Source organism: Psammomys obesus, unplaced genomic scaffold (genome assembly GCF_907164565.1).
Source record: "Psammomys obesus unplaced genomic scaffold, mPsaObe1.curated_primary_1811, whole genome shotgun sequence".
In the NCBI taxonomy this organism is placed as follows: Eukaryota; Metazoa; Chordata; class Mammalia; order Rodentia; family Muridae; genus Psammomys; species Psammomys obesus.
Window position 1 is genome coordinate 535,541 of NW_026596129.1, and position 24,077 is coordinate 559,617.

At 50.7% G+C, this 24,077-nt stretch overlaps 2 protein-coding genes across 6 annotated transcripts in view; both read left to right on the forward strand.

Annotated features, from left to right (window-relative positions):
- Hcfc1 (host cell factor C1) overlaps positions 1-12,784 on the forward strand; it is a 24,025-nt gene extending 11,241 nt beyond the window's left edge. Inside the window, exons 9-26 of one of the 4 annotated variants that reach the window (XM_055591787.1) lie at positions 172-332; positions 1,745-1,942; positions 2,259-2,483; positions 2,643-2,747; positions 2,964-3,183; positions 3,289-3,431; positions 3,548-3,686; positions 3,946-4,166; positions 4,717-6,220; positions 6,362-6,519; positions 7,027-7,603; positions 7,915-8,244; positions 8,386-8,504; positions 8,597-8,734; positions 9,160-9,345; positions 10,033-10,333; positions 10,793-10,856; positions 11,027-12,784. In XM_055591787.1, the coding sequence (XP_055447762.1) occupies positions 172-332; positions 1,745-1,942; positions 2,259-2,483; positions 2,643-2,747; positions 2,964-3,183; positions 3,289-3,431; positions 3,548-3,686; positions 3,946-4,166; positions 4,717-6,220; positions 6,362-6,519; positions 7,027-7,603; positions 7,915-8,244; positions 8,386-8,504; positions 8,597-8,734; positions 9,160-9,345; positions 10,033-10,333; positions 10,793-10,856; positions 11,027-11,066 (4,829 nt within the window). In that variant the 3' untranslated portion in view covers positions 11,067-12,784. The remainder of the gene's footprint in view (positions 1-171; positions 333-1,744; positions 1,943-2,258; positions 2,484-2,642; positions 2,748-2,963; positions 3,184-3,288; positions 3,432-3,547; positions 3,687-3,945; positions 4,167-4,716; positions 6,221-6,361; positions 6,520-7,026; positions 7,604-7,914; positions 8,245-8,385; positions 8,505-8,596; positions 8,735-9,159; positions 9,346-10,032; positions 10,334-10,792; positions 10,857-11,026) is intronic. The other 3 variants (XM_055591788.1, XM_055591789.1, XM_055591790.1) reach the window with 3 other exon arrangements.
- A 2,629-nt stretch (positions 12,785-15,413) lies between these two features.
- On the forward strand, positions 15,414-24,072 carry Renbp (renin binding protein). 2 transcript variants are annotated; one of them, XM_055591810.1, is made up of 11 exons: positions 15,414-15,507; positions 15,721-15,830; positions 15,995-16,070; positions 16,181-16,256; positions 16,416-16,588; positions 17,043-17,267; positions 17,923-18,004; positions 18,838-19,013; positions 19,739-19,870; positions 23,766-23,853; positions 23,932-24,072. In XM_055591810.1, exons 2-11 carry the CDS (start codon positions 15,724-15,726, stop codon positions 24,021-24,023), a joined length of 1,227 nt encoding a protein of 408 aa, XP_055447785.1. In that variant the 5' UTR covers positions 15,414-15,507; positions 15,721-15,723; the 3' UTR covers positions 24,024-24,072. The 2 variants fall into 2 exon arrangements, with proteins under 2 accessions (XP_055447785.1, XP_055447786.1); XM_055591811.1 differs by lacking the exon at positions 15,414-15,507 and adding an exon at positions 15,529-15,582.
- The last annotated feature ends 5 nt before the right edge of the window (positions 24,073-24,077 follow it).

Below are 24,077 nucleotides of genomic sequence, written 5' to 3' on the forward strand. Positions count from 1 at the left end.
CTTGGTGGATTTTAGCTTCAGGCTTATTCTTGAGATTAGGGGTAAGAGTGTTCTGTCTTGCTGGCAGGGACTGGGCTGAGGGCATTGAGAAATCAGACATAAAGAACTGAGCAGAGTGGTGGGATATGTGTGGAAGAGGACCTCCTAAGGATCAACACTCTTTCTCATCAGGTGTCCCTGCTGTTCTCAAAGTGACTGGTCCTCAGGCTACAACAGGAACACCACTGGTCACTATGAGACCTGCCAGCCAGGCTGGAAAAGCCCCTGTCACTGTGACCTCCTTGCCTGCCAGTGTGCGAATGGTTGTGCCCACACAGAGTGCCCAGGGAACGGTGAGGATCTGTTACTGAGTGGGGCTTTGTGGTGACCCAAAAGCATAAACAAAGTTCTTGTCTGATCTGTAACAATATATATATATATATATATATATATATATATATATGTATGTATGTATGTATATATATATATACACACACACACATATATATAGTGTGTGTGTGTAGTGTGTGTGTGTGTATGTAGCACATACACATATGCCCTGGGAATATAGCTTATTGATAGAGTGCTTGCCTATCGTGCATGAAGCCTACCAGCTCTCATCATATGCGTTAGATGTTTTGTAAGGTGCTATCTTGTCAAAAATGGCACACATCTTAAATCCCAGCACTCGGGAGGCTGAGGCAGGACGATCTCCGTGATTTCCAAGACAGCCAGGGATACACAGAGGAACCCTGTCTCAAAAAAACCAAAAAGAGTGAGAGAGAAAAAATAATGCCTTAAGGGGGCCTTGTGATAGTGTGATCCTTGAGGCATTTCCAGTGTAGCCTTCCTGATTTGGAAGGGAAAGGGGAAAATGTGGTTAGCTGGGCCAGGTCTGTGCTCATGAGCTCTATTTAGTGCAAAGATTGTGCTTTGCTTTAGTGTTTGAGTCTTGTTCTATAGCCCAAGCTTCTACTAATTAGAGCGATTCTCCTGACTCAGCCTCCTGAGTGCTAGACTTATAAGCATGGACCATCACACCAGCAGTATGGTGGTGGTGGTGGTATTAATGGTGTTATATGTGAAACTCATTACTCCCTGCATGCTAAGAATGAGTTCTTATACTGAGCTACATCTCCAGTTCTGGCTATGGTCTTTTTCTTTATCTGTGTAGTGCTGAGGACAGAACCCTGTTAGGAAAGTACTTCACAGACAAACTAGACCCCTAGCTTTTACTTTTGAATCAGAGACTCACTGAGCTGTGATCTTTGCGCTTCGGCTTCCTGAGTAGCTATGATTACAAGCATATGTTCCAGGTCTAGCTTGACTATGTTTCTTTGCTTAAAAATCTGTTCCGGGGTTGGGGTTATATCTCAGTTTCTTGTGTGCTTGCCTAGCATGCACAAAGCTTTAGTTTAGGCTCAGTTTCTAACACTGCGTAAGCCAAGTATGTGCTTGCATGTTAGTAATCCCAACATTTGAGAGGTGGAAGCAGGAAGATCAGAAATTGAAGGTCCTCTTCAGAGCAAGTTTGAGGCCAACCATGAAACCCCTTTTCAAAAGACAAAACAAAACAAAACAAACCAAACCAAAACAAAAGAAAACAACTCAAGAGCACTTGGCAGGCAACCTGCCTACTTGTTTGCATTAGGAAAAGTCAAGGGATGCTGCTGAGCCCTCCTGGCAGGTTCTGAAGGGGTCATTGAGTTGGGAGGCAGGTGGCAGATGGAACCCTTGCAGCTCACATGCTTTGTGCCCACCACAGGTGATTGGCAGTAATCCACAGATGAGTGGGATGGCTGCATTGGCTGCTGCTGCTGCTGCCACACAGAAAATCCCTCCTTCCTCAGCACCCACAGTGCTGAGTGTCCCAGCAGGCACCACCATTGTTAAGACAGTGGCTGTGACACCTGGCACAACCACTCTTCCAGCCACTGTGAAGGTGGCCTCCTCCCCTGTAATGGTGAGCATTTATCTTCTGAGCCTGGTTATGAGCTTGCACAGCCCTGGGTTTGGTGACTTCTGGTCACTATGATCAAACAAGCAGTGGCCATTTGTTCTGGGCTTTGGACCACCCTTGAGGCAATTGGTTTAAAATCGGTCCTGGTACGGGCCGTGGAACATGCAGTTGCCATTAAGGGTATCCAGCTTTAGGTAAGACCTATGGGGAGTTAAGGCTGCTCTCTTGCTCAGCCAACCAAGCAGAGTGGACAAGTGGACAAGCAGGGGTATAGCTAGTATGTTGACATTCTGTTCATCACTCATCTCTGCTTCTCCAGGTGAGCAACCCAGCCACTCGCATGCTAAAGACTGCAGCTGCCCAAGTGGGGACATCTGTGTCCTCTGCTGCCAACACATCTGCTCGCCCTATCATCACGGTACACAAATCCGGGACTGTGACAGTGGCCCAGCAAGCCCAGGTGGTGACTACAGTGGTAGGCGGAGTCACCAAGACCATCACCTTAGTGAAGAGCCCCATCTCTGTCCCAGGAGGCAGTGCTCTGGTGAGTGACAGGCACCACCTGGCGGTGTGTGACAGCTGCCAGGCTATAGTGAATGCCACTGGTGGATTGCTGTCTTGGGCCCACTCCAGTATAGTCCTGGCCCAGGCCATGCCCTTGTTTGGTTCCAGATCACTGCCTGCTCCATCCTTTCCTTTTTAGATTTCCAATCTGGGAAAAGTGATGTCAGTGGTCCAGACCAAACCAGTTCAGACTTCAGCAGTCACAGGCCAAGCGTCTACAGGTCCTGTGACTCAGATCATCCAGGTGAGCTCTCTTTCTCTTTCATCCTTAAGCTCCATGCTCATGGGGGTGAATGGGCGCTGGGAAATAAAGACAGAAGATCCCATGAGAACAAGTGGCTCAAAAGCCTGCTGATATCACAGCACCCACAGTATTCAGAGTTAACTCTCCGAGTAGCTAAACCTAATGATCCTTTCTGGCATAAGTCCCTATTATTTATTTAAAACTTGTCCCTTTCAGACCAAAGGGCCCCTTCCAGCGGGGACTATCCTAAAGCTGGTGACATCAGCGGATGGCAAGCCCACAACCATCATCACCACTACACAGGCTAGTGGGGCAGGAACCAAGCCTACCATCCTGGGCATTAGTAGTGTCTCTCCCAGCACCACCAAACCTGGCACAACTACCATCATTAAGACAATTCCCATGTCCGCCATTATCACCCAGGCGGGTGCCACAGGTAAACAAACATACAGATTTCAAAAGGCTTATGCTGCAGAATATAAATCAAGAAGATGAGAAGCCCTCACAGAGCTTATTTTCTCTGGACCCTCCCCCAACGTAGGTGTTTCCAGCAGTCCTGGCATTAAGTCCCCCATCACAATTATCACCACTAAGGTGATGACTTCGGGAACAGGTGCACCTGCCAAAATCATCACTGCTGTCCCCAAGATTGCTACTGGCCACGGGCAGCAAGGAGTGACCCAGGTGAGGCACCTCAATCTAGTGCAGACCGCATGTGTCCTCGTAACAGGCCTAAGAGGGACGGCACAGTCCAGTCGGCCTGAAAGTGACATTGGTGGCGCTTTGCTCTGGTGTTTCAGGTGGTGCTAAAGGGGGCCCCTGGACAGCCAGGCACCATCCTCCGCACTGTGCCCATGGGTGGTGTTCGCCTGGTTACCCCTGTCACCGTCTCTGCTGTCAAGCCAGCCGTCACCACATTGGTTGTGAAGGGCACCACAGGTGCGTAGCTCGCAGGCCACGTCCTCAGCCGTGGCGGGGCTCTGTCCCGCTACTCTTCCTGTGGGTATCACCTCTAGTCTGGCTGGGGGAGGATGACAGGTGCTCTCTCCAGAGCCTTCTCTCCATGGTGGCTACATGGCAGGGCTCTTGTTCACCAGCCCTCTCTAGAGAGACACGCTGTTTGTTAGATAGAAGATGGTAGCAATAGGCCTCATTCTACCTCTGCTTTTTTTTTTTTTTTTTTTTTAAATCCCTTTAGGTGTCACAACTCTAGGCACAGTGACAGGTACTGTCTCTACCAGCCTTGCAGGAGCTGGGGCCCATAGCACCAGTGCTTCCCTGGCCACACCTATCACGACCTTGGGCACCATTGCCACTCTCTCAAGCCAGGTGATAAACCCTACTGCCATCACCGTGTCAGCCGCACAGACGACACTAACAGCTGCTGGTGGGCTGACCACACCTACAATCACGATGCAGGTAAGTGGGTCCCAAGGATTTACCACTATACAACAGCACTTCCTGCATGAAAGTAGGGGGCATTTTGTCCTTTCTCCCCTTTCCAGATGGTGTTCTGCAGCTCTATGCATTTAAAACAGCTCTTCTACATGTGGTGTGATCTCTGTGCCAGTCTTTCCTGGTGACATGTCTTTTGTGACACTAGAATCTCATAACATAGTACTGTATGTGCATATGACATTTGTCATCTTGTCATTTTTTTTTTTTCCTTTCTCAAAATGGACGAGAAGTGGTAAGGGCCCTCTTGCTGGCCTTTGCACATTGTCAGGACAAGGGCTTGAGTGTAGCCCAACTCCCTCTTTTGCCTTGTCTCTGGTCACAGCCCCTCCATCCTTGTCTCTGAGTAAGTCGTTGTTTTGAGATCCCGGGACAAGTGAATCCTGGGTATATTTGCCTGGTTTGGTTAGCAGAGTTGGCGGTCCAAGTCAGCACGAGCAAGCCTAGGCTGGTAGGAGAAGCAAACGAGAAATCACATATTTTGGCAACTAACTCCTCTGTTCTGTGTCCCCAGCCTGTCTCCCAGCCTACCCAGGTGACTCTGATCACAGCACCCAGTGGGGTTGAGGCCCAGCCTGTCCATGACCTTCCTGTGTCCATTTTGGCCTCACCTACTACCGAGCAGCCCACGGCAACAGTCACCATTGCTGACTCAGGCCAGAGTGATGTACAGCCTGGTACTGTGACACTGGTGTGTTCCAACCCACCCTGTGAAACCCACGAAACCGGCACCACCAACACAGCCACCACCACTGTTGTGGCTAACCTTGGGGGACACCCTCAGCCTACCCAAGTACAGTTTGTTTGTGACAGACAGGAGGCAGCTGCTTCTCTTGTGACCTCGGCTGTGGGACAACAGAATGGTAATGTGGTCCGTGTCTGTTCAAACCCCCCCTGTGAGACGCACGAGACAGGCACCACCAACACTGCCACAACGACGACCTCCAATATGGCTGAGCAGCATGGCTGCTCGAATCCCCCCTGCGAGACTCATGAAACAGGCACCGTCAGCACTGCCACCACAGCAATGTCCAGCATGGGCACTGGGCAGCAGCGAGACACGCGTCGTGCCTCAAACACCCCCACTGTAGTGCGGATCACTGTGGCTCCTGGGTCGTTGGAGAGAGCCCAGGGTACTGTGAAGCCTCAGTGCCAAACCCAGCAGACCAACATGACCAGCACCACCATGACTGTGCAGGCCACCGGAGCGCCATGCTCAGCTGGCCCACTGCTCAGGCCAAGTGTGGCACTGGAGGCTGGGAGCCACAGCCCTGCCTTTGTGCAGCTATCGATTCCAAGTGTCAGAGTTGGGCTGAGTGGCCCCAGCAGCAAGGACATGCCCACAGGGCGCCAGCCAGAGACATATCATACTTACACCACCAGTACCCCAACCACAGCCCGCTTTATCGTGGGTGCTGGGGAACTTGGTGCAGCTCGGGTGGTCCCTACGTCTACCTATGAGAGCCTCCAGGCAGGCTCTCCCAACAGCACCGTGACTGTGACAGCCTTAGAGGCACTTCTGTGCCCTTCGGCTCCCGAGACCCAAGTCTGCAGCAACCCACCATGTGAGACCCATGACACGGGTACCACCAACACCGCCACTACCTCCAATGCGGGCAGTGCTCAGCGGGTATGCTCCAACCCACCTTGTGAGACTCATGAGACGGGCACCACACACACAGCTACCACTGCCACATCAAATGGAGGTGCAGGCCAGCCTGAGGGTGGACAGCAGCCTTCTGGTGGCCGTCTCTGCGAGACACACCAGACCACTTCCACTGGCACCACCATGTCAGTCAGTGTGGGTGCCCTGCTCCCTGATGCCAGCACCTCTCATGGAACCCTGGAGTCTGGCTTAGAGGTGGTAGCAGTGCCCACTGTTACTTCCCAGGCCGGCGCCACAATCCTGGCTTCTTTCCCAACACAGAGGGTATGCTCCAACCCTCCTTGCGAGACCCACGAGACAGGCACCACGCACACAGCCACTACTGTCACCTCTAACATGAGCTCAAACCAAGGTGAGTAAGTGTCCAGTAGAGTAGGGTGCAGACACTCTGGCTGTTTTAGCCATGGGGTTGGGGGGGGGAGGGGACTTTCTAGGACAACTGGTGGTAAAAGCAAGTGGAAGTCAACTGGTCTCCCCTTTGACACATCCACAGACCCTCCACCAGCTGCCAGTGACCAGGGAGAGGTGGTAAGCACCCAAGGTGACAGCGCAAACATCTCCAGTGCCATCACAACAACTGTATCTTCCACACTGCCACGAGCAGTGACCACAGTGACACAGTCTACACCAGTCCCAGGTCCCTCTGTGCCGGTAAGCCACCTAGAGGATCCCGTCTGTGCTGTCCAGAGGTGGACACCAGATGTCGCCCTCGTATCAGGCATGGTGTTGCTCCTTGGTCCTTTCAGACCATAAAAGGGCAGGCAGTCTTAGTGCCTGGGAGACAGGATGCCAGACGGTCCCTTAGAGGTGTTTTGGTACTTTTACTTCAGCTGCTGTTTTTCTTCTTGGCTGTGTCCCTGTTTGTCTCTACAGTGAAGCCTCCTGGGCCCGAGTTGAAACTTGACCCAGGGGCTCTCCTCTTAACCAAACCCCTCATGCTGCTTCTTGACCCACCTTCCCCAACGACTTTTACCATGGGGTAAAAGGTGGCCAGCCTTTCATGGATGATACCATACCATAGGCCTACAGGAAAACAAAACAAAACAAAACAAAAACGAAAACCAAACCAAAGGCCATCTTGCTTTTCAATCCCACTGCCTGGTTCTAGCCTCTGACTTCTGCCCTTTTCCTCTGACGGGGGCTTCTCTCCCTTTCTAGAATATCTCATCACTGACTGAGACTACCCCAGGGGCTCTGACTTCCAAAGTCCCCATCCCAGCCACGATAACAGTGACTATAGCCAACACAGAAACTTCTGACATGCCCTTCTCTGCTGATGACATCCTGCAGCCCCCAGAGGAACTTCAGGTCTCACCAGGACCTCGCCAACAGCTGCCTCCACGGCAACTCCTGCAGTCTGCCTCCACGCCCCTGTTGGGGGAGTCCGCCGAGGTCCTGTCAGCCTCCCAGACCCCTGAGCTCCAGGCCGCCATGGATCTGAGCAGCACTGGGGACCCAACTTCAGGCCAGGAGCCTGCTAGCTCTGCTGTTGTGGCCACTGTGGTGGTCCAACCACCCCCACCTACACAGTCTGAAGTAGACCAGTTATCACTTCCCCAAGAGCTGATGGCTGAGGCCCAGGCAGGCACCACAACCCTTATGGTAACAGGGCTCACCCCAGAGGAGCTGGCAGTGACGGCTGCTGCTGAAGCAGCTGCCCAAGCTGCTGCCACTGAAGAAGCCCAAGCCTTGGCCATCCAGGCTGTGCTCCAGGCTGCACAGCAGGCCGTCATGGGTAGGTATCAGCTGGGAGCTTTGAGGGATAGGTCCCTTGGGATGAGTGACAGCCTTACAGGGAGGGTCAAGGTACCGTGTGGGGGCAACTTGAGGCGAAAGGATCTGCCTCCTGTGAGAGTAGACAGTGGGCCTCAAGGGAAGCCGCCTGTGTAGGGCAGGCGGTCCTAGGAAGGAGACGCAGGGCCTAGTGGTGAGGGTGTGGGCAGGAAAACGAAGCTTAGGAAGACAAGATCTCAGGGACACTATAGATGTCCATTGGGCCAGGCACACTCGTGTTCCTTTTGAATAGTAGTTTTCTTGGTCCTGGAGCAGGCACTGGGGAGCCCATGGATACGTCGGAAGCAGCAGCAGCAGTGACACAAGCAGAACTGGGTCACCTTTCAGCTGAGGGCCAAGAGGGTCAGGCCACCACCATACCCATTGTGCTGACACAGCAGGAGCTTGCAGCCCTGGTGCAGCAGCAGCAGCAGCAGCTCCAGGAGGCTCAAGTGCAAGCCCAGCAGCAGCACCACCTTCCTACTGAGGCTCTGGCCCCAGCTGACAGTCTCAATGACCCATCCATCGAGAGCAGCTGCCTCAACGAGCTAGCTAGTGCCGTCCCCAGCACTGTGGCCTTGCTACCCTCAACAGCCACTGAGAGTAAGCTGGGCTGTTTTTTGGCAGGTGTAAATTGTTGATAGAGCTGAACTGGTTGGAGGTGGAGACAGTGTGGCAAGGGTGGCATGGAGGTTCTGCCTCAACACAGAGCCTTCTCCCCACTGATAGTTTGTTTCTTCCCAGGCCTGGCGCCATCTAACACATTTGTGACTCCCCAGCCTGTTGTTGTAGCCAGCCCAGCAAAGATTCAGGCTGCAGCTACCTTAACTGAAGTGGCCAATGGCATCGAGTCCCTGGGTGTGGTGAGTCCGGTGCAGTGGCCCCAGGGGATAGTGGTAGCGCTCACTGCCTTTGGGCCCCAAGGACTTGACATCATTTCATTTCTGTTCTCCAGAAACCGGACTTGCCACCCCCACCCAGCAAAGCCCCTGTGAAAAAGGAGAACCAGTGGTTTGATGTGGGGGTCATTAAGGGTACCAATGTAATGGTGACACACTATTTTCTGCCACCAGATGATGCTGTTCAGTCAGATGTAAGTATACCAGTAATTGACACTCTTGGACAGTGGGGTGAATCCTGCTTTGCCTGTTTAACAACTGTTACAGAAACAAACTTAGCTATGCTGCCTTGCAAGAGGGTTTCACAGGAAAACTCCTTTTGTGCCACTTGAACAGTTAGGAAATGAGAGGGCCGCAAGATGGAGACCTTCCCCTCAGAGAGTAAGAAAGTTACAATTTGATCCATTGTTAGGGGCACCAAGCCCCAGTTAACCTTACCATGTTCCTAGGGCCTTGCCATCACTGAACTTCCCGCTGGTCCCATGGTCCTCAAGGGTATCGACTAGCCTTAACAAGCACTCTGGCACTAAACTGCCCTCTAGTTTTCAGAGCATTCTTTTTCACTGCATGCTTCATGCCGTTTTCTTCTACTTTTCTGGTTTTCCACCTCTTGCCCTAGGATGACTCGGGCACGATCCCAGACTATAACCAGCTGAAGAAGCAGGAGTTGCAGCCAGGCACAGCTTACAAATTTCGTGTTGCCGGAATCAATGCTTGTGGCCGGGGGCCCTTCAGTGAGATCTCGGCCTTTAAGACCTGCCTGCCTGGTTTCCCAGGGGCTCCTTGTGCCATTAAAATCAGCAAGGTGAGTCTTTGTGTGGGCTGCTTTTCTGTTCTCTGTTGGTCTGCCGTCTGCTACGCTAGGGAGGTACATATGAGCAAAGCCGGGGAGTGGCTGAACCAAGATTGTACCAGATAAGGGCAAGGTAGCCACACTCACCCTTATTAGACAGAGGTTGTGTTCTAGGCTCTCTGTTGATAAATCTTTTGTGTAATCCTGAAAGTCTCAGGGAGGCCTGGTTCCCGCTAGTCTTATTCTCAAATACAGAACCTGAAGCACCAAGAAGTTCAGTGACAAGTTATGGATTGGGTAATGGGTTGGGTGGGTTGGGGGTTTATAAAGCCTCTTTAAAGTACTTTGAAATTTGATGCGGAATATCTGGGTTGTTTTGGTTTTTAAAAACTTTTTATTACGTTTTTATTTTGTGGGAGGGCGTAGGTTTGCCACAGTGTGCGTGTGAACGTCAAAGGAAGTCAGTTACCAGGCTTGGCAGCAGGCAGCTTTACCCATACCACTGAGCCGTCTCACCCGCCCCTGGAATATCTATTGGGTTGGGTTGGGTTGGGTTGGGTTGGGTTGGGGGGAGGTTGTCTATGGGGGTTAATAGTAGTTCTAGAGGCTTCTAGCCCCCTTGCTCTGGGCACAGGCAGGGTGGGCTGAAGCTACAGTGGCTGAAGAGGACAAGGCTTGACTTTATGTCCTGGTTTCTAGAGCCCAGATGGTGCTCACCTCACCTGGGAGCCACCATCTGTGACCTCCGGCAAGATCATCGAGTACTCTGTGTACCTGGCCATCCAGAGCTCACAGGCCAGTGGTGAGGCGAAGAGCTCCACCCCAGCCCAGCTGGCCTTCATGCGAGTATACTGTGGGCCCAGCCCTTCCTGCCTTGTGCAGTCCTCCAGCCTCTCCAATGCCCACATTGACTATACCACCAAGCCTGCCATCATCTTCCGCATTGCTGCCCGCAATGAAAAGGGCTATGGCCCCGCCACACAAGTGAGGTGGTTGCAAGGTAAGTGTTGATAAGGCTTTTGAGGCAATTTTTAGGGAAGACACAGGGGTGAGCACTGAGTAGAGCAAAGATACCTAACTAGATGTGGGATAAGAGGGTGTAGATAGAGTACACTAGAGAGGCCTCTTGTGCTCTGAGGGTTTGCAGGGATACCCTGGGTTTATCTAAAAGTATGAAAGGTTAGGGAGAGCTAGAAGAAAGCAAAAGCTGTCAGGACCAAGAACATGTCCTAAGGCCCGTAAAATGGGTAGCTCAGGCTGAGGCCAGCTCCAGGAGGCGTCTGTCTCAGGAGGGACATTGAAAGGCAGGAGCTGAACCAGAAGGATTTCTGACTCCTGTCCTGGGAAAATCGGGGACCTGAAGGATGATGTGGGCGGTCAGGACCCCATGACAAGTGGGGTACACCCAAGTATTCCTGCTTCTTGCTGGGCTGCTCACCATCTGTCCCGTTCCTTTCAGAAACCAGTAAAGACGGCTCGGGCACCAAGCCAGCCAGCAAGCGGCCTATGTCATCTCCAGAAATGTAAGCAGCAAGTCTCTATCAGTAATCTTCTGTAGGGGTTCTTTAGAGTAGAAGTAGGCGCCACTTCTCATCAGCTGCTTGGGACAATATCCACACAGCGTCCTGAGGTGGTGTTTTTGTGATGCTCTTGGGGCTATCTGTAACTATTCCTTTTTTCTTTCTCACTTAAGGAAATCTGCTCCAAAGAAGTCTAAGGCTGATGGTCAGTGAGGAAGCTGGCCAGCATCTGGATCTCCAGACACCTCTGCTTCAGGAATGCCCTATATAGGGCCTCCCCTCCCACCCTGCCCACCCGGTCTTTGCACTTCGCCCTCAGCAGCCACTGGCCGTCATTCAGTCGCCCCACCCCCACCCCCACCCCTTCCCTCTGTTTTTACAATAAAGAAAGCACATTACCATTGCTGTTGGGAGGAAGCAGAAGGCACATTGGAAAGAGTGGCGAGTAAGCAAATGAGAGAAAGTTGTGCTCCTTCCTTCTCCCTACCTGGTGCCCTCCTCGGGCTGAGTACACTTGGACAGTTCAGAGAGTTTGGGAAGAGAAATCAAAACTGAAAACACAGGAGATAGCACGCACACTTAAGCCTGCACTTGTCTGTAGTTCGTCGTCGCCCTTGGCTGCCTCAGCCAAGGGCTAGAGGGGGAGGGGTGTCCCTCAGTTTCCCTCAGAGGTTTTCCCCAGCAGGTGCCCCATCCTGGGTGTGTGTCTGGTTCTATTTTGTTTTTGTATTTTGTTATTATTACCCTTGTATTTCTTGCCACCTCCCATCCCTTCTTCAGTCTTAGCCAGAACTGTCTTGCCCAGTGAACTCACATGAATGAAGCTTAACACATCTCAGAGGCCTTTTGCGCTCCCGCTTACCACCTCTCCCTCGTATGAAAAAGAAGAGGGGAAAGAACGAGCCTAAGGTGGTCTGAGCAGTGGCTGTGAAATCCTCCCAACGGGCACAGACTGGACCCCAGTGACCCTTGCTTTGGCCCACCTTTTTTTGAGCCTGGGGGCCACATCACCAACTGCTGCATTTGTTGTATTTTTTTTTAAGTTGAAATTAATGAAGTTAACATTTTTATTGTAATTTTAGCCTTAGCGTGTGGGGGTTTAATCCCTTTTTGTTAGCTGTGTACAGAATGTGTATGGTATCTTCTCCCCTCTCCCCCTTGGCTAATCATTGGCAGGGATCTTTCTGGGGAAAAGCTGAGAGAGCAGCTAGGGCAGGAGAGAAACAAGTGTCCTGGGTGGGACCTGGTAAACATGCCCAGCCCAATTTCCTGTTCCTTAAGCCCTGCCTGTTTCTGGAACAGCGTGAGACATTTTTGAAGTCCATTCCCAGTGGGTTAGCACTTAACATGTAGGTAGAGGCTTGGGCTCGAAGATGGAGTCCACCTTCATCGGCATCACTAACAGAGACTGAATAACACAGCAGGGTCAGGGAACAGGTGGGATCTGCCCCCCTTGAAGGCAGCCCAGGAAGGGGGTAGACAGCCATATCCCACAGAGGGTGAGGGTAGGTTCCTGATGCCAATTCAGTAATTAATTTTGGAGCATTGTTCCGAAGCTCTGGATTTTTTTTTCTCTCCAGTACTCAAGTTTTAGGCAGTGAGTATGCTTGCAAGAACGTTACTGAAGGATTTAAAAATGGACGGCCAATGTTTTCAGCCACTCTGGCCCATACCCCCCTGGGGCCTCTAGTGTTTTGTATTATATTTCTCTGTGGAAAACGTCTTGTTTAGTCAAGTTGGAGCCTACTCACCTGGTCCCTTTGTTTTCCCTATCCACTCTCCCAAACACCCATTGATTTCTGAGAACAGTACTACCCTGTTCATCTATTGTAGAGTAACCCCTGTGACTCAATATTACCATAGTGCGATGTTGTTTTGTGCTATTTTGAACAATTAAAAAGACTGTTTTTGAAATAACTATCTGCTATCTACCCCTGTGTCGAGAGTGTCTTGTGACCTTTGGAGGGGGAAGCTGGGACCTGCCCAAGGTTTGCTTGAGCCAATGGAGGCCTTTTGTAACAAGGGACCATAGGTGTGCAATTCCCAGTTGCACTTTTGAGAAGACTCCAAAGTACACCACCAGGGCCGGGGGCCTCTGGAGACATGCTAGGCCCCAAGGCTGAGGGCCCTCTTGAGGACTTGCTGATTTTGCATTTGGAAATCATCGCCTGTTCTCTCTCTAAGGTCTAGACCAAGGCAAAGGCCTAGAACCTAGAAAACCTAGCTGAACATTGGCAGTTGGCTTTCCTGGACATGTGAGTAGGCGACAGCCTCTATAAACTTCCCACCATAAGTTCAGGAGGCCCCAGGGTGTCAGGACAGGTGACCAGGTGACAGGTCTAGCAGGACAGGTATGTCTGACACATGACAGATACTCCTGCAGGACCAAAGCCTGTGGCTTTGTGCACTAGTCAACCCTCCAAAGAGGAAGCGGCCAAACTATTGACCCTGGCAGCCCAGCAGCCAGCCAGTTGGGTGGTACAGCTATGATTTAGTTGACTAGGGGCAGAAAGTGAATGGCAGGTGCCAGCAAAGCTGAGGAGCAAGTCTACCATTCCCATGTCTCTAGGTGCTTGAGCTAGAGAAAAAAAAAAAAAAAAAAAAAAAAAAGGGATGTGGGGGCATGTTTCCTCAGCATCTTTCTGACATTTCTGTTAACTACTCCCTTTATTTAGATTTACTTTTTGAGACAGGGTCTCAGTGTGCTTCTCTGGCACTCATTATGTAGACCAGGCAGGCCTCGAACTGCCTCTGCTTCCCAAGTGCTGCATGTGAAGGACACCACAACCAGCTTTTTTTTTTTTTTTTTTAATTTTGTTTACACGTGTGGGAGAGTATGTGCAGGTTCCCTCAGATAGCAAAGGCACAGTCCTCTGGAGGTGGAGTTACAGGTAAGTATGAGCTGCTGGGAATTGAACTTGGGTCTTTTGCAAAACCAGTACACACTTAACCCAGTACTGGGGCTGTCTCTTCAGCCCCATGTGTTGCTAGTCTTCCTAACCCATTTTGGTCCCAAAAGTTGTCTCCTGCGGGCTTGGTGCTGCTCTGCACCTAGATGTGTGCACTCAGCGCATGCTGATGCCTGAGTGCAGGCCCAGTGTAGTAGGCCTCCTCTGAGGAGCCCTTGGTGCTCACCTCATCGTTGGGCTCCACAGCAGCACCTCCTCCTAGCATGTCCTCCCATCCAGGCTCTTCCCTGCCTTAGTTGGAACCCTGCCTGGGAGAGCTAAGAAACAACTTGGGGCTGGGAGCGCAGTCTCACTGGGTCCACAACCTCCAAGGCTTCTTGTTGAGTGTATCTTGTCACTAGGGGAAGTTCCACTAGTGTGCCTCAGTCCCAGGAAGAGAAGCGATACCCTGTCATTTAGGTAGCAGCTTGTGGGAGCAATGTTCAGGAATAGGAGGACGTGGGTCAGCAGGTGAGTTAGTTGCCCATTGGAGAGACCTGTGCAGATTTCTTAAGACGTGGACACAAGCCTGACAGAAGTGCAAGGGTTCTTCCCATTACTTCTCACTCCCTCCTATTTCCCTTGCTCAGCTTCTCATCCTACTCTGGGAGGCAAGGAATATACAGGGCTGGAACAATGGCTAATAGTTAAGAGTACTTACTGTTCTTGCAAGAGACCAGAGGTCAGTTCCCAGCATCTTCTCCTGGGTTGCAGTCCATTATGATCAAGAAATGGGAGTGATGACTCAGCAGTGAAGTGCACTATTAGCTCTTCCAGGTGGCCCAGATTAGATCTCCAGCACCCATGTGGAGACGCAAAACCATCTGTAACTCTAGCCCCAGAGGGGCCAATGCCCTCTTCTGACCTGAAGATACTGTATGCATGTGATACACAGACATACATGGGGTTGGGGGGGGGGGAGGGCGGCAGAAACCTACCAAAACATAAAATGAAAAAACAAAACAAAACAAAAAAACAAAAAACAACAAAAAAGAAAATCAAAACCAAACCAAACCAAACAAACAAAAAACATGCAAAACATGGTCAAACTCCCCAAAGTACCTCAGGCATTCTGGCTGTAACTCTGCCCCCACAGAATTCTGCTGAGCAGTGAGGGTGCCCAATGGGTGGCAAGAATGGGGAACACCAACCAGCCTGTTTCCAAGTCAACCTATACTGTGTAGCTAGGAGGCAACCTATACTGTGAAAGCTGGAGGATGCCTGCCCTGCTCTGTGGTTACCCTGTTTTCCTTTGGAGGGAAGTTCTCTAACCAGGGCCAATGGTCGTAAATGCTTTGATAAACTGAAGCAGCTAAAGGACGAAATTGGCAGAAAAGGGTCATAGGATCTCAGGATTCAGACATTTGCAGGGGCACCGTTATCCAGTATCTGCTGGGATCACCAGCCTTAGCTGCCAGGCCCAGGTCCAGCCTCCTCCCTCTGGGCTCAGACTTCCTCACCCAGGTACTCATCTGGAGCCAAAGCGCTCGCTCAACCCAGACCTAAGAGGGCAGGGGGCGGGGCTTGAGACCCCGCCCTTTGTTCCGCCCTTTGTTCCGCCCCCACGTCAGGGCCCTTCAGAACCCTGAGGAAGATCAGGTGGGTGGGGCACTGCTCAGTCAGCTGAGTTACAGCCACGGGAGAGCGACCAACTCCAGTTTCCTGGAGGAAATCTAATGACGGACAGAGGACTCTGAGAGTTACAGGTCAGTGGCAGTGTTGCCGAGAGGTGCTTTCTAGACGGTTCCAGCCAATGGTGGGGTCAGAAGCCTATCACAAAGGTAGGAGGATATTCTTGGCTGGAGGCCCTATGGGGGTGGGATGGGATCAAGCAGCTATGGTGCCCGCTCAAACTGGTTTAGGAAGTCCCTGTGAAGGAAGAGCTGTGCCTCCATGCCCTGACCAGACTCCCTTCACAGGACATGGAGAAGGCATGGGAGACGTTGCAGACCTGGAAGGAACGTGTGAGACAAGAGCTGGATCGTGTGGTCGCTTTCTGGATGGAGCACTCCCATGACCAGGAACACGGGTTAGCTCTTCCACCGTGATCCTCCCAGGGCTTTTGCCCTTCCCAAACCCCCTTAAGCTCACTGGAAGGTGACTGACACATGTGTTGGCTTTAGGAGAGTAGTGACGCCGTGAAGAAGGGTGCAAGGCTCCTTCCCTCTTTTTCTAACGATACATGTGTCACAGGGGCTTCTTCACATGCCTTGGCCGTGATGGACAGGTGTACGATCAGCTCAAATATGTCTGGCTGCAGGGGAGGCAGGTCAGTTTGCACACTTTAGGCTGTCACATAACAAATAGTGTATACCACCCAGGGGTGCCTAGGCTTCCCCTCGCCACAGCTGCTCCTGCTTAAACTGTGTTCCCTCACAGGTATGGATGTATTGTCGCTTATACCGCAGTTTTGAGCGCTTCCGTCGTGTTGAGCTTCTGAGTGCAGCAAAAGCAGGTACCCTCTCCTACCTCCATCTCCCATCTGCCCAGGAGCTTCGGTGGGTCGTTTATTTAACGGGCCTACAGGGATCTAGAAGAGGAGAGGGGCTCGGTAGGTTCCAAGAGGCGGTACGTTCAAAGTCTTCACCTAGTATGCATATCACCCAACTACCAGGTGGTGAATTTTTGCTGCGTTATGCCCGGGTGGCCCCACCTGCCAAGAAGTGTGCCTTTGTGCTGACCAGGGATGGCCGTCCAGTAAAGGTGCAGCGGACCATTTTCAGCGAGTGTTTCTACACCATGGCCATGGACGAGCTGTGGAAAGTAACCGGCGAAATGCATTATCAGGTGTGTGGGAGGGTTGGCCACAGGCTGTTGGGTGTGAGTGCACTCTGAAGATAGGCTTGGGAGCCCGCCACCAGTCCCATTCATTCCTTTCCTACCATTTTGTGACCACCTCGCCTCTCTAACTCACTCCCACCTCTTGTACTACCATAGGCACCCTGGGCAAACAGGGATCCCTCAGTGCCCTGTGTCCAGGTAGAAAAGGTCCTCTCTTTCCTCCCTGGACCCTTCTGCCTGTGGATCTGGATCCCAGAGTCGTCCACCCACACCCGCACCCACACCCGCACCCACACCCAAAGCAGTGTTGCCTCCGGTGCCTGGCTGTAGGGCTGGCCCTGGAGAGCTGCAGGAAGAGCTGGTGTCCCCGGAGAACAAACTGAGTCCTGCATCCTTCCGGAGTGGTTGGGGGGTCCGGGACGGACGGGGCATGTAGCCTCTCTGCCTGGTCTCCCCACAGAACGAAGCTGTGGAGATGATGGATCAGATCGTCCACTGGGTGCGGGAGGACCCAGCTGGGCTGGGCCGGCCTGAGCTCTCAGGGGCCCCGGACGCAGAGTCCATGGCGGTGCCCATGATGCTGCTCAACCTGGTGGAGCAGCTTGGAGAGGACAACGAGGAGCTGACCAGAAAGTATGCAGAACTAGGGGACTGGTGTGTCCACAGGATTCTTCGGCACGTCCAGGTGGGCACAGAGACAGGGGCAGAGTGAACCCCATTCTCCCACTCTCCAGGACCCCTCTACCTGAAGTCATCTGTTCTTCAGCTTTCTAGACAGGTGGATCCAAGGAAGCTCATCATTTTGAAATACAGCCCAGGGTCCTCAGGAAGGTAGAGCCCGGCTGGCTTGGGGCAGAGATGAGTGGGTCTGAAGACAGAAAGAAGAGTACAGAACTCAGACACATCCTGAGATCGGGATCTATGTTACACCCCAACTATGTTACATCCAAGTTAGCCATGCCTCTTTGTTCAGTATTTTACCCTCCTCACGTGAGAGGCCCAGACCTAAAGGAAGGATCAGAACCTACTAGGCCCACGGGAGACAATCAGCCATTCCAAAAATGTTCTGGAGCAGGACGTGGTATCATATAATGTAATTCCAGAACTCTGGAGGTGGAAGCAGGAGAATCTAGAGTTGGAGTTCGAGGTCAGCCTTGCTTGCATACAGTGAGTCTGAGAGTAGCCTGGGCTACCAAAGACTCTCAAAACACACAACCAAAAATGCCCCTTTGGAGCTATTGAGCAGGTGGATGTCTGGTACCAAGGGTGGATTGTTGAAGTTAGATCTTTCTGGTTGGGTGACAGGGAACTGAAAATATCTCTTGTCCCTTTCCTGGCAGAGGGAGGGTCAAGCTGTACTGGAGAATGTATCACAGGATGGCAAAGAACTTCCTGGTTGCCTTGGAAGACACCAGAACCCAGGTGATGGCATGTGCTGGACCTGTTAGGAAAAAGCTCATCTTTGAGTTTGGGGCATCATCAGATGGAAGGGGTTTGTCGTAGTCTTCGCTACTTTGTGGGTTCTTCTTTCTCCCACCCGTTATCCTCCCCCCCTTCACTGTTTTACCCCCTATCACTAGATAGGAGAGAAACAAGGACAGAGGGGAGAGAAGAATTAGGAAAATCCTTGAATCTCCTCTCTTTCCTTTTGTTTCTTCTTGGATCACAGCCGTCATCAAGGCGCAGCCAACCTCCCTAACTGACCAACAACCAATGACCCCGCCTCTTAGGGCCCTCAAATTGATGTACCTTCTGAAAAGTTCCCAGAATTGCAAACGTCACACAATCAAAGAAACTCTCTGCAGCTGGCAAAAGCATGCTTCTGTTAGCGCATGAGGCAAATCATGGTCCACTGCGGCAGTCTGAAGCAGCCCTATATCCCTCCACCTGGGATTAAAATAAACACACATTCTCATACTACTTCTGTGTCTTTGAAAAGAAACCAAAATTCCAGAATTCTTTAGAATGTCACTACAGGGCTTGCCCTCCTCCCTTCCACAAGGATTAAGCACAGGGAGGTTATAGTCCGCCCAGGACTGGGCATTGGCTGCAAGAACGTGCGTGTCTGTGTTTGGGGCTTTTGAAGTGTATTTTCCTTCAGGGAATGGGGCCTAGGCAGAAAGGCAGGGTGTCCTATGACAGAGTTCAAGCATCTCTCACCCTTGAGGAGGAAGGGAGGTGCCAGGAACTCAAGCCCTCAGATGCCTGGAAGGGGGAATCTGATTCCTGCCTTACTTTCCTTCAACCCTCACTAGGCCATGCACTGGAAGCTGGCTGGTTCTTGCTTCAGTATGCCCTCAGGAAAGGTGACCCCAAACTTCGAATGCACGTTATTGACAAGTTTCTCTTGTTGCCTTTCCACTCTGGATGGGACCCTGAGCATGGAGGCCTCTTCTACTTCAAGGATGTTGATGATCTCTGCCCTACCCAGGTGGGAACACCCGGAGCAGCTCGCTGGAAGCCTGGCATGTAGTAGAAGCCAGGTGTAATTGTGCATGCCTTTAATCCCAGCAGAGGCAGGGGGATCCTTGTGAACTTGAGGCAAACCTGGTCTACACAGTGAGTCCCAGGACAGCCAGAGCTACATAATGAAACCCTGTCTCAAAAAAAAAAAAACAAAAGAAAAGAAAAGAAAAGAAAAACCAGCAGCAATATCAACAAGAAAATTGAACCTAGAGACCAGTTCTCTCCAGCCCATATCCTGGGAAAGCCATTAAAGAGAGTTTGTGCATAGGCTGATGCCCAGACACATGTCCCCTTTGTCTGGTGCCAGTGGCTCGAAGGGATATTGGGTGACTCTCATTTGGTGGCAGGCAGGAATGGCATCGTTCCTCTGATCAGTTGTTCCCTGATCCTGCTGGAGAACTGCAGGGGGATCCCCAGCCATTCGTAGCAGCAGTGTCCAAGGGGCTTAAAGACAGTGTGACAAGGCAGACAGCATTCCAGTTCAAGGGCTAAAGGGAGTACTTGTCTCCTTTTAAGGAGCTGCCTGGGGTACATACAGTCAGAATGTTAGCCCTGCTTCTTCAGGACTGTTCACACCCCACAGCCCATGTCTCATGGTTAAGTACCAAGTCCTGAGCCAGAACAGAGGGTGTTAAGTGTCCTTCTAAGGCCTACAGGGACCTCAGCTGCCCATCTCTGCTCTGTTCTCAGCTGGAGTGGGACATGAAGCTGTGGTGGCCACACAGTGAAGCCATGATTGCCTTCCTCATGGGTTACCGTGACAGTGGGGACCCGGCCTTGCTGCACCTCTTCTGTCAGGTGGCTGAGTACACTTTCCGCCAGGTAAGTGCTGTGTCTTTGTCCCCTGGAAGCCCGGTATGGGGGGTATGAAGGTTATGATAGGCAGCAGGAGAGGGAGAAACAGGCTGTATAAGGGCATCCAGAAAGCTTTCCCTCAGCCCCTTCCAGCCCATTCACCAGGTGCTGACCTCAGCTGCTCTGAGAGTCCCAAGAGTGCCTATTGTTTGGTGCACCCAGAAGCCCTACCTCAAGGAATTCACCTTTCTGGGGTGATCAGACTCTAATCAAGTAAACAAGCAAACACAGAGACCAATGAGCTGTGGAAAACAAAGCCGGCGGCAAATGATACGGAACTTTTTTTTTTAAAGATTTTATTTTATGTAGATTAGTGCTCTATCTGCGTGTACACCTGCACACCAGAAGAGGGCATCACATCCCTGTGTAGATGGTTGGGGGCTACCACGTGGGTGCTGGGAATTGAACTCATGACCTCTGGAAGAGCAGACAGTGCTCTTAATCTCTGAGCCATCTCTCCAGCCCATGATTATTTTTTTTAGATGTCTCATGTAACCCAAGCGGGCCTTAAAACTCACTATATAGCTAAAGATGATCTCGTACTACTTTTTTTAAAAAAGAATTATTTATTATTAATACATTATTCTGCCTGCATGTACACCTACATGCCAGAAGAGGGCACAGGACCTCATTATAGATGGCTGTGAGCCACAGCCATGTGGTTGGTAGGAATTGAAGTCAGGACCTTCGGTAGAACAGCCAGTGCTCCTAACCTCTGAGCCCTCTCTCCAGCCCGATCTTGTACTTCTGCTCCTCTTGCCTCCACCTTGACTGACTGCTGGGGATGACAGGTGTGTGCCACTACATAGGACTGTTTTGTATTAACTGTAACTGAAATCCAGCATGGTTTGTTGTCATTAAAGGCAAAACAAACAAACAAACAAACAAACAAACAAGCAAACAACATTGTATCTAAACAAGCAACTGGAATTCTCTCAGATACTCAGCACCACTTCCAAACAACATGAGCCATCAGTTTACATCTCTGCCTGAATAGTGAATATATTTGTTAAGGGTATGGATTAGAAGTCACCAATCTTAACCATAAAATGAAATAAGAATGCACTTGAACAAGGTGTACATGACAAACAATTCCAAGAGCCCATTGTGGTATGCATCTCTGTAATCTCAGCACTTGGGAAGCCAAGGCAGGAGGACTGTGAGTTCAAAGCCTGCCCTTGCTGCTGTCTCAAATGAAAGCAAGAAAAGAAAATTAATTGCACCAGGAGGTGATACAACATGCCTTTAATCCCAGCACTCGGGAGGCAGATCCAGGGGGATCTCTGTGAGTTCAAGTCCAGCCTGGTCCACAAAGTGAGTTCCAGAACTACCAACGTTACACAGAGAAACCCAGTATCAACCTCCCCCCCCCCAAAAAAAAAAAAAAGAAAGCAAATTAATTGCAAAAGTTATAATCAATAGGTAGATAGTCACTAAGTGCCTAAAATTCAGATGGCTAAGGCACAATCCACAGAAACACAACTTGGAAATTTGTTAAGTTTTCCTTCTCTCTGCACCCACCCGTTATCTTGTGTCAAGATCAAGTAGTTAAAAATAAGGGCATGAGCCAGTTACCGTGCCTTTCTTTAGTCCCAGCACTGGGGAAGCAGAGGTAGGAACTCTACTGGGTTCCAGGCCAGCCTGAGCCACATAGCAAGTTCCAGCACAGCCAGGGACACATAGTGACATTCTATCTCAAAAATACAAACATAAAGCCAGGCGCAGTGGTGCATGCCTGTAATTGCTGTACTCAGGAAGGCAGAAGCAGGCAGATGTCTGTGAGTTCAAGGCCAGTCTGGTCTGCAAAGCAAGTCCAGGACAGCCAAGGCTACACAGAGAAACCCTGTTCCCCCAAAACAAACAAACAAACAAAATTTAAATACATGATAAGGACAAGACTACTCAAAAGTTACAAGGAATATATAGAGAGCTGGTTATATTTCACTTGAAGAATATACCACTCTTTGAGACAAAATCTTAAACTTGGCCTTAAACTTGAGACTATTCTGCCTCAGCCTCCTGAGTGCTGCGATTATAGAAATGAACCATTACACAGCTTAAAATTTACAACTCATATCACAATTTTAAGGGAGCATTTTAGTGGTTTGTTCTTAAAGCTTTCTAAGAAGGTGTTCTACTTAACTATTTTATCAGTGAGAAGAAAATGGGAAGGAACTAGGAAAAGAACCTGGGCTACACATTTTGGGGAATTGAAAAGTCTCAGTGACACACGAATGAGTGTACAATGGGTCTGTCCAAACAGCCGAGGTGCTGTTCCACACACATATCTGAAGCATCAGACTCACTGGACAGGATCAAGAGAAGTAAGAGAGATGTTCAGAACCCATGGTGAAGACAGGCAGAAGACCAGGTTGGCCTGAAACTTACAGAAATGTGTCACCCTCTGCTTCCTGAGTTCTGGGACTAAAGGCATGCCCCATTCCACAGGGCTAAAGGAAAGTCTGGGAAACCCTGACATAAAAACCTTGGTATGCAAGGACAGGAGTTATGTGTCTCTGCTTGATGATTCAAAGACCTTTTAGACCAAAGGCCTGTGAAGGAGAGGACATGAACTCCAGGGAAGTCACTGGTTTGCAGAGTTTGCTGGCAGATCAACCTAGGATTCCTTCTTTCCTTTTTTAACTTAGAAAAGGTAAAATGTAGTGAGAATTCTAGAATTTTGGTCTAAACACACACACACACACACACACACACAATTACCACAATTACACAAAGAAACAGGGCTGGAGAGCTGGCGGGATGCCTCAGTGGTTAAGAGCGCTGACTGCTCTTCCAGAAAACCTGGGTTCAATTCCCAGCACCCACATGGCTGCTCATAACTGTCTGTAGCTCCAAGAGCTGACACCTTCACACAGACACATACACAGCCTAAACACCAATGCACAAAAAAATGAAAGTAAATAAATTATTATCTTTTAATTACACTTTATTCACTCTGTATCTCCCCATAAGCCCCTTTCTCCTCCCCCTCCCAATCCCACGCATGCCCCTCCCCACGTCCCCTGATAGGGGAGGTCCTCCTCTCCTTCCTTCTGATCCTAGTCTATGAGAGCACATCAGGAGTGGCTGCATTGTCATCTTCTGTGTCCTGGTAAGGCTGCTCTTCCTCCTCAGGGGAAGGTGATCAAAGAGTAGGCCAATCAGATTATGTCAGTGGCAGTCCCTCTTCCCAGTACTATGTGACCCACTTAGACACTAAACTGCCATGGACCACATCTGTGCAGGGGTTCTAGGTTACCTCCAGTAAATAAATTATTAAACAACAGAGAAATAGTGTAAGAATATACACTATTTTGCTTTAATCCCAGGTGTGGGGATGTGGGCCGTTTTGCAGCAGCTGACTGATTTGCCAGCTGCAGACAGTTTCTGCAATTGTGTGAGGTTTGGAATTCTGGGAACTTTTCAGAGGGTATATAAAAGCGGGGGGGGGGGGGCCGGTGGTGTCTTTCCTTCTGTATCCTTCTTGCTCTCCTTTCTAGTGATGGAGAAGAACCCACAAAGTGGTAAAGACCGGAATCAGTAAACTGTGTCCGTCTTTGAGTATTCAAGTTGTTAGATAATACGCCCCAATCGATTATAGAGCAGCTGTTCTCTCAGTGTTGCAGCTCACTGCCTGCAGCCCCTTCCCCATCAGGTTACTTGTGGAGAAGACCTGCCGTCTACCACCCCGGCTTTCCAGGTTAGGGTCCTTTAAAAGGACTTACTGATCGTGAATCCATGTCATTTTTACTCTGACTACCGCTAGCACTGCAAAAGAGACAGCGAGGGCCCTTCCTCAGCCAGTGACATTCGGATGGGTCCCGCCAGACACTAGCTGTCATTCGTTCTCTCCTTCTTCTAGTTTCGTGATCCTGAGTACGGGGAATGGTTTGGCTATCTGAACCGAGAGGGAAAGGTGGCCCTCACCATCAAGGGAGGCCCTTTTAAAGGTGAGCAAGGAACTGGACGAGACTGCCGGGGTTTGTGGCAACCGGCTTGCCTGGTCCTCCCAACCATTCTTCCCACAGGCTGCTTCCATGTACCGCGGTGCCTGGCCATGTGCGAGCAGATTCTAGGAGACCTCCTCCGCCGCCTTGGGCCCGCGCCTACTGGCTCCTAACCCGCTGTCCCCACCTGCGGAGGCTCGAAATAAAGCTGATCCTACTTGGCGTGC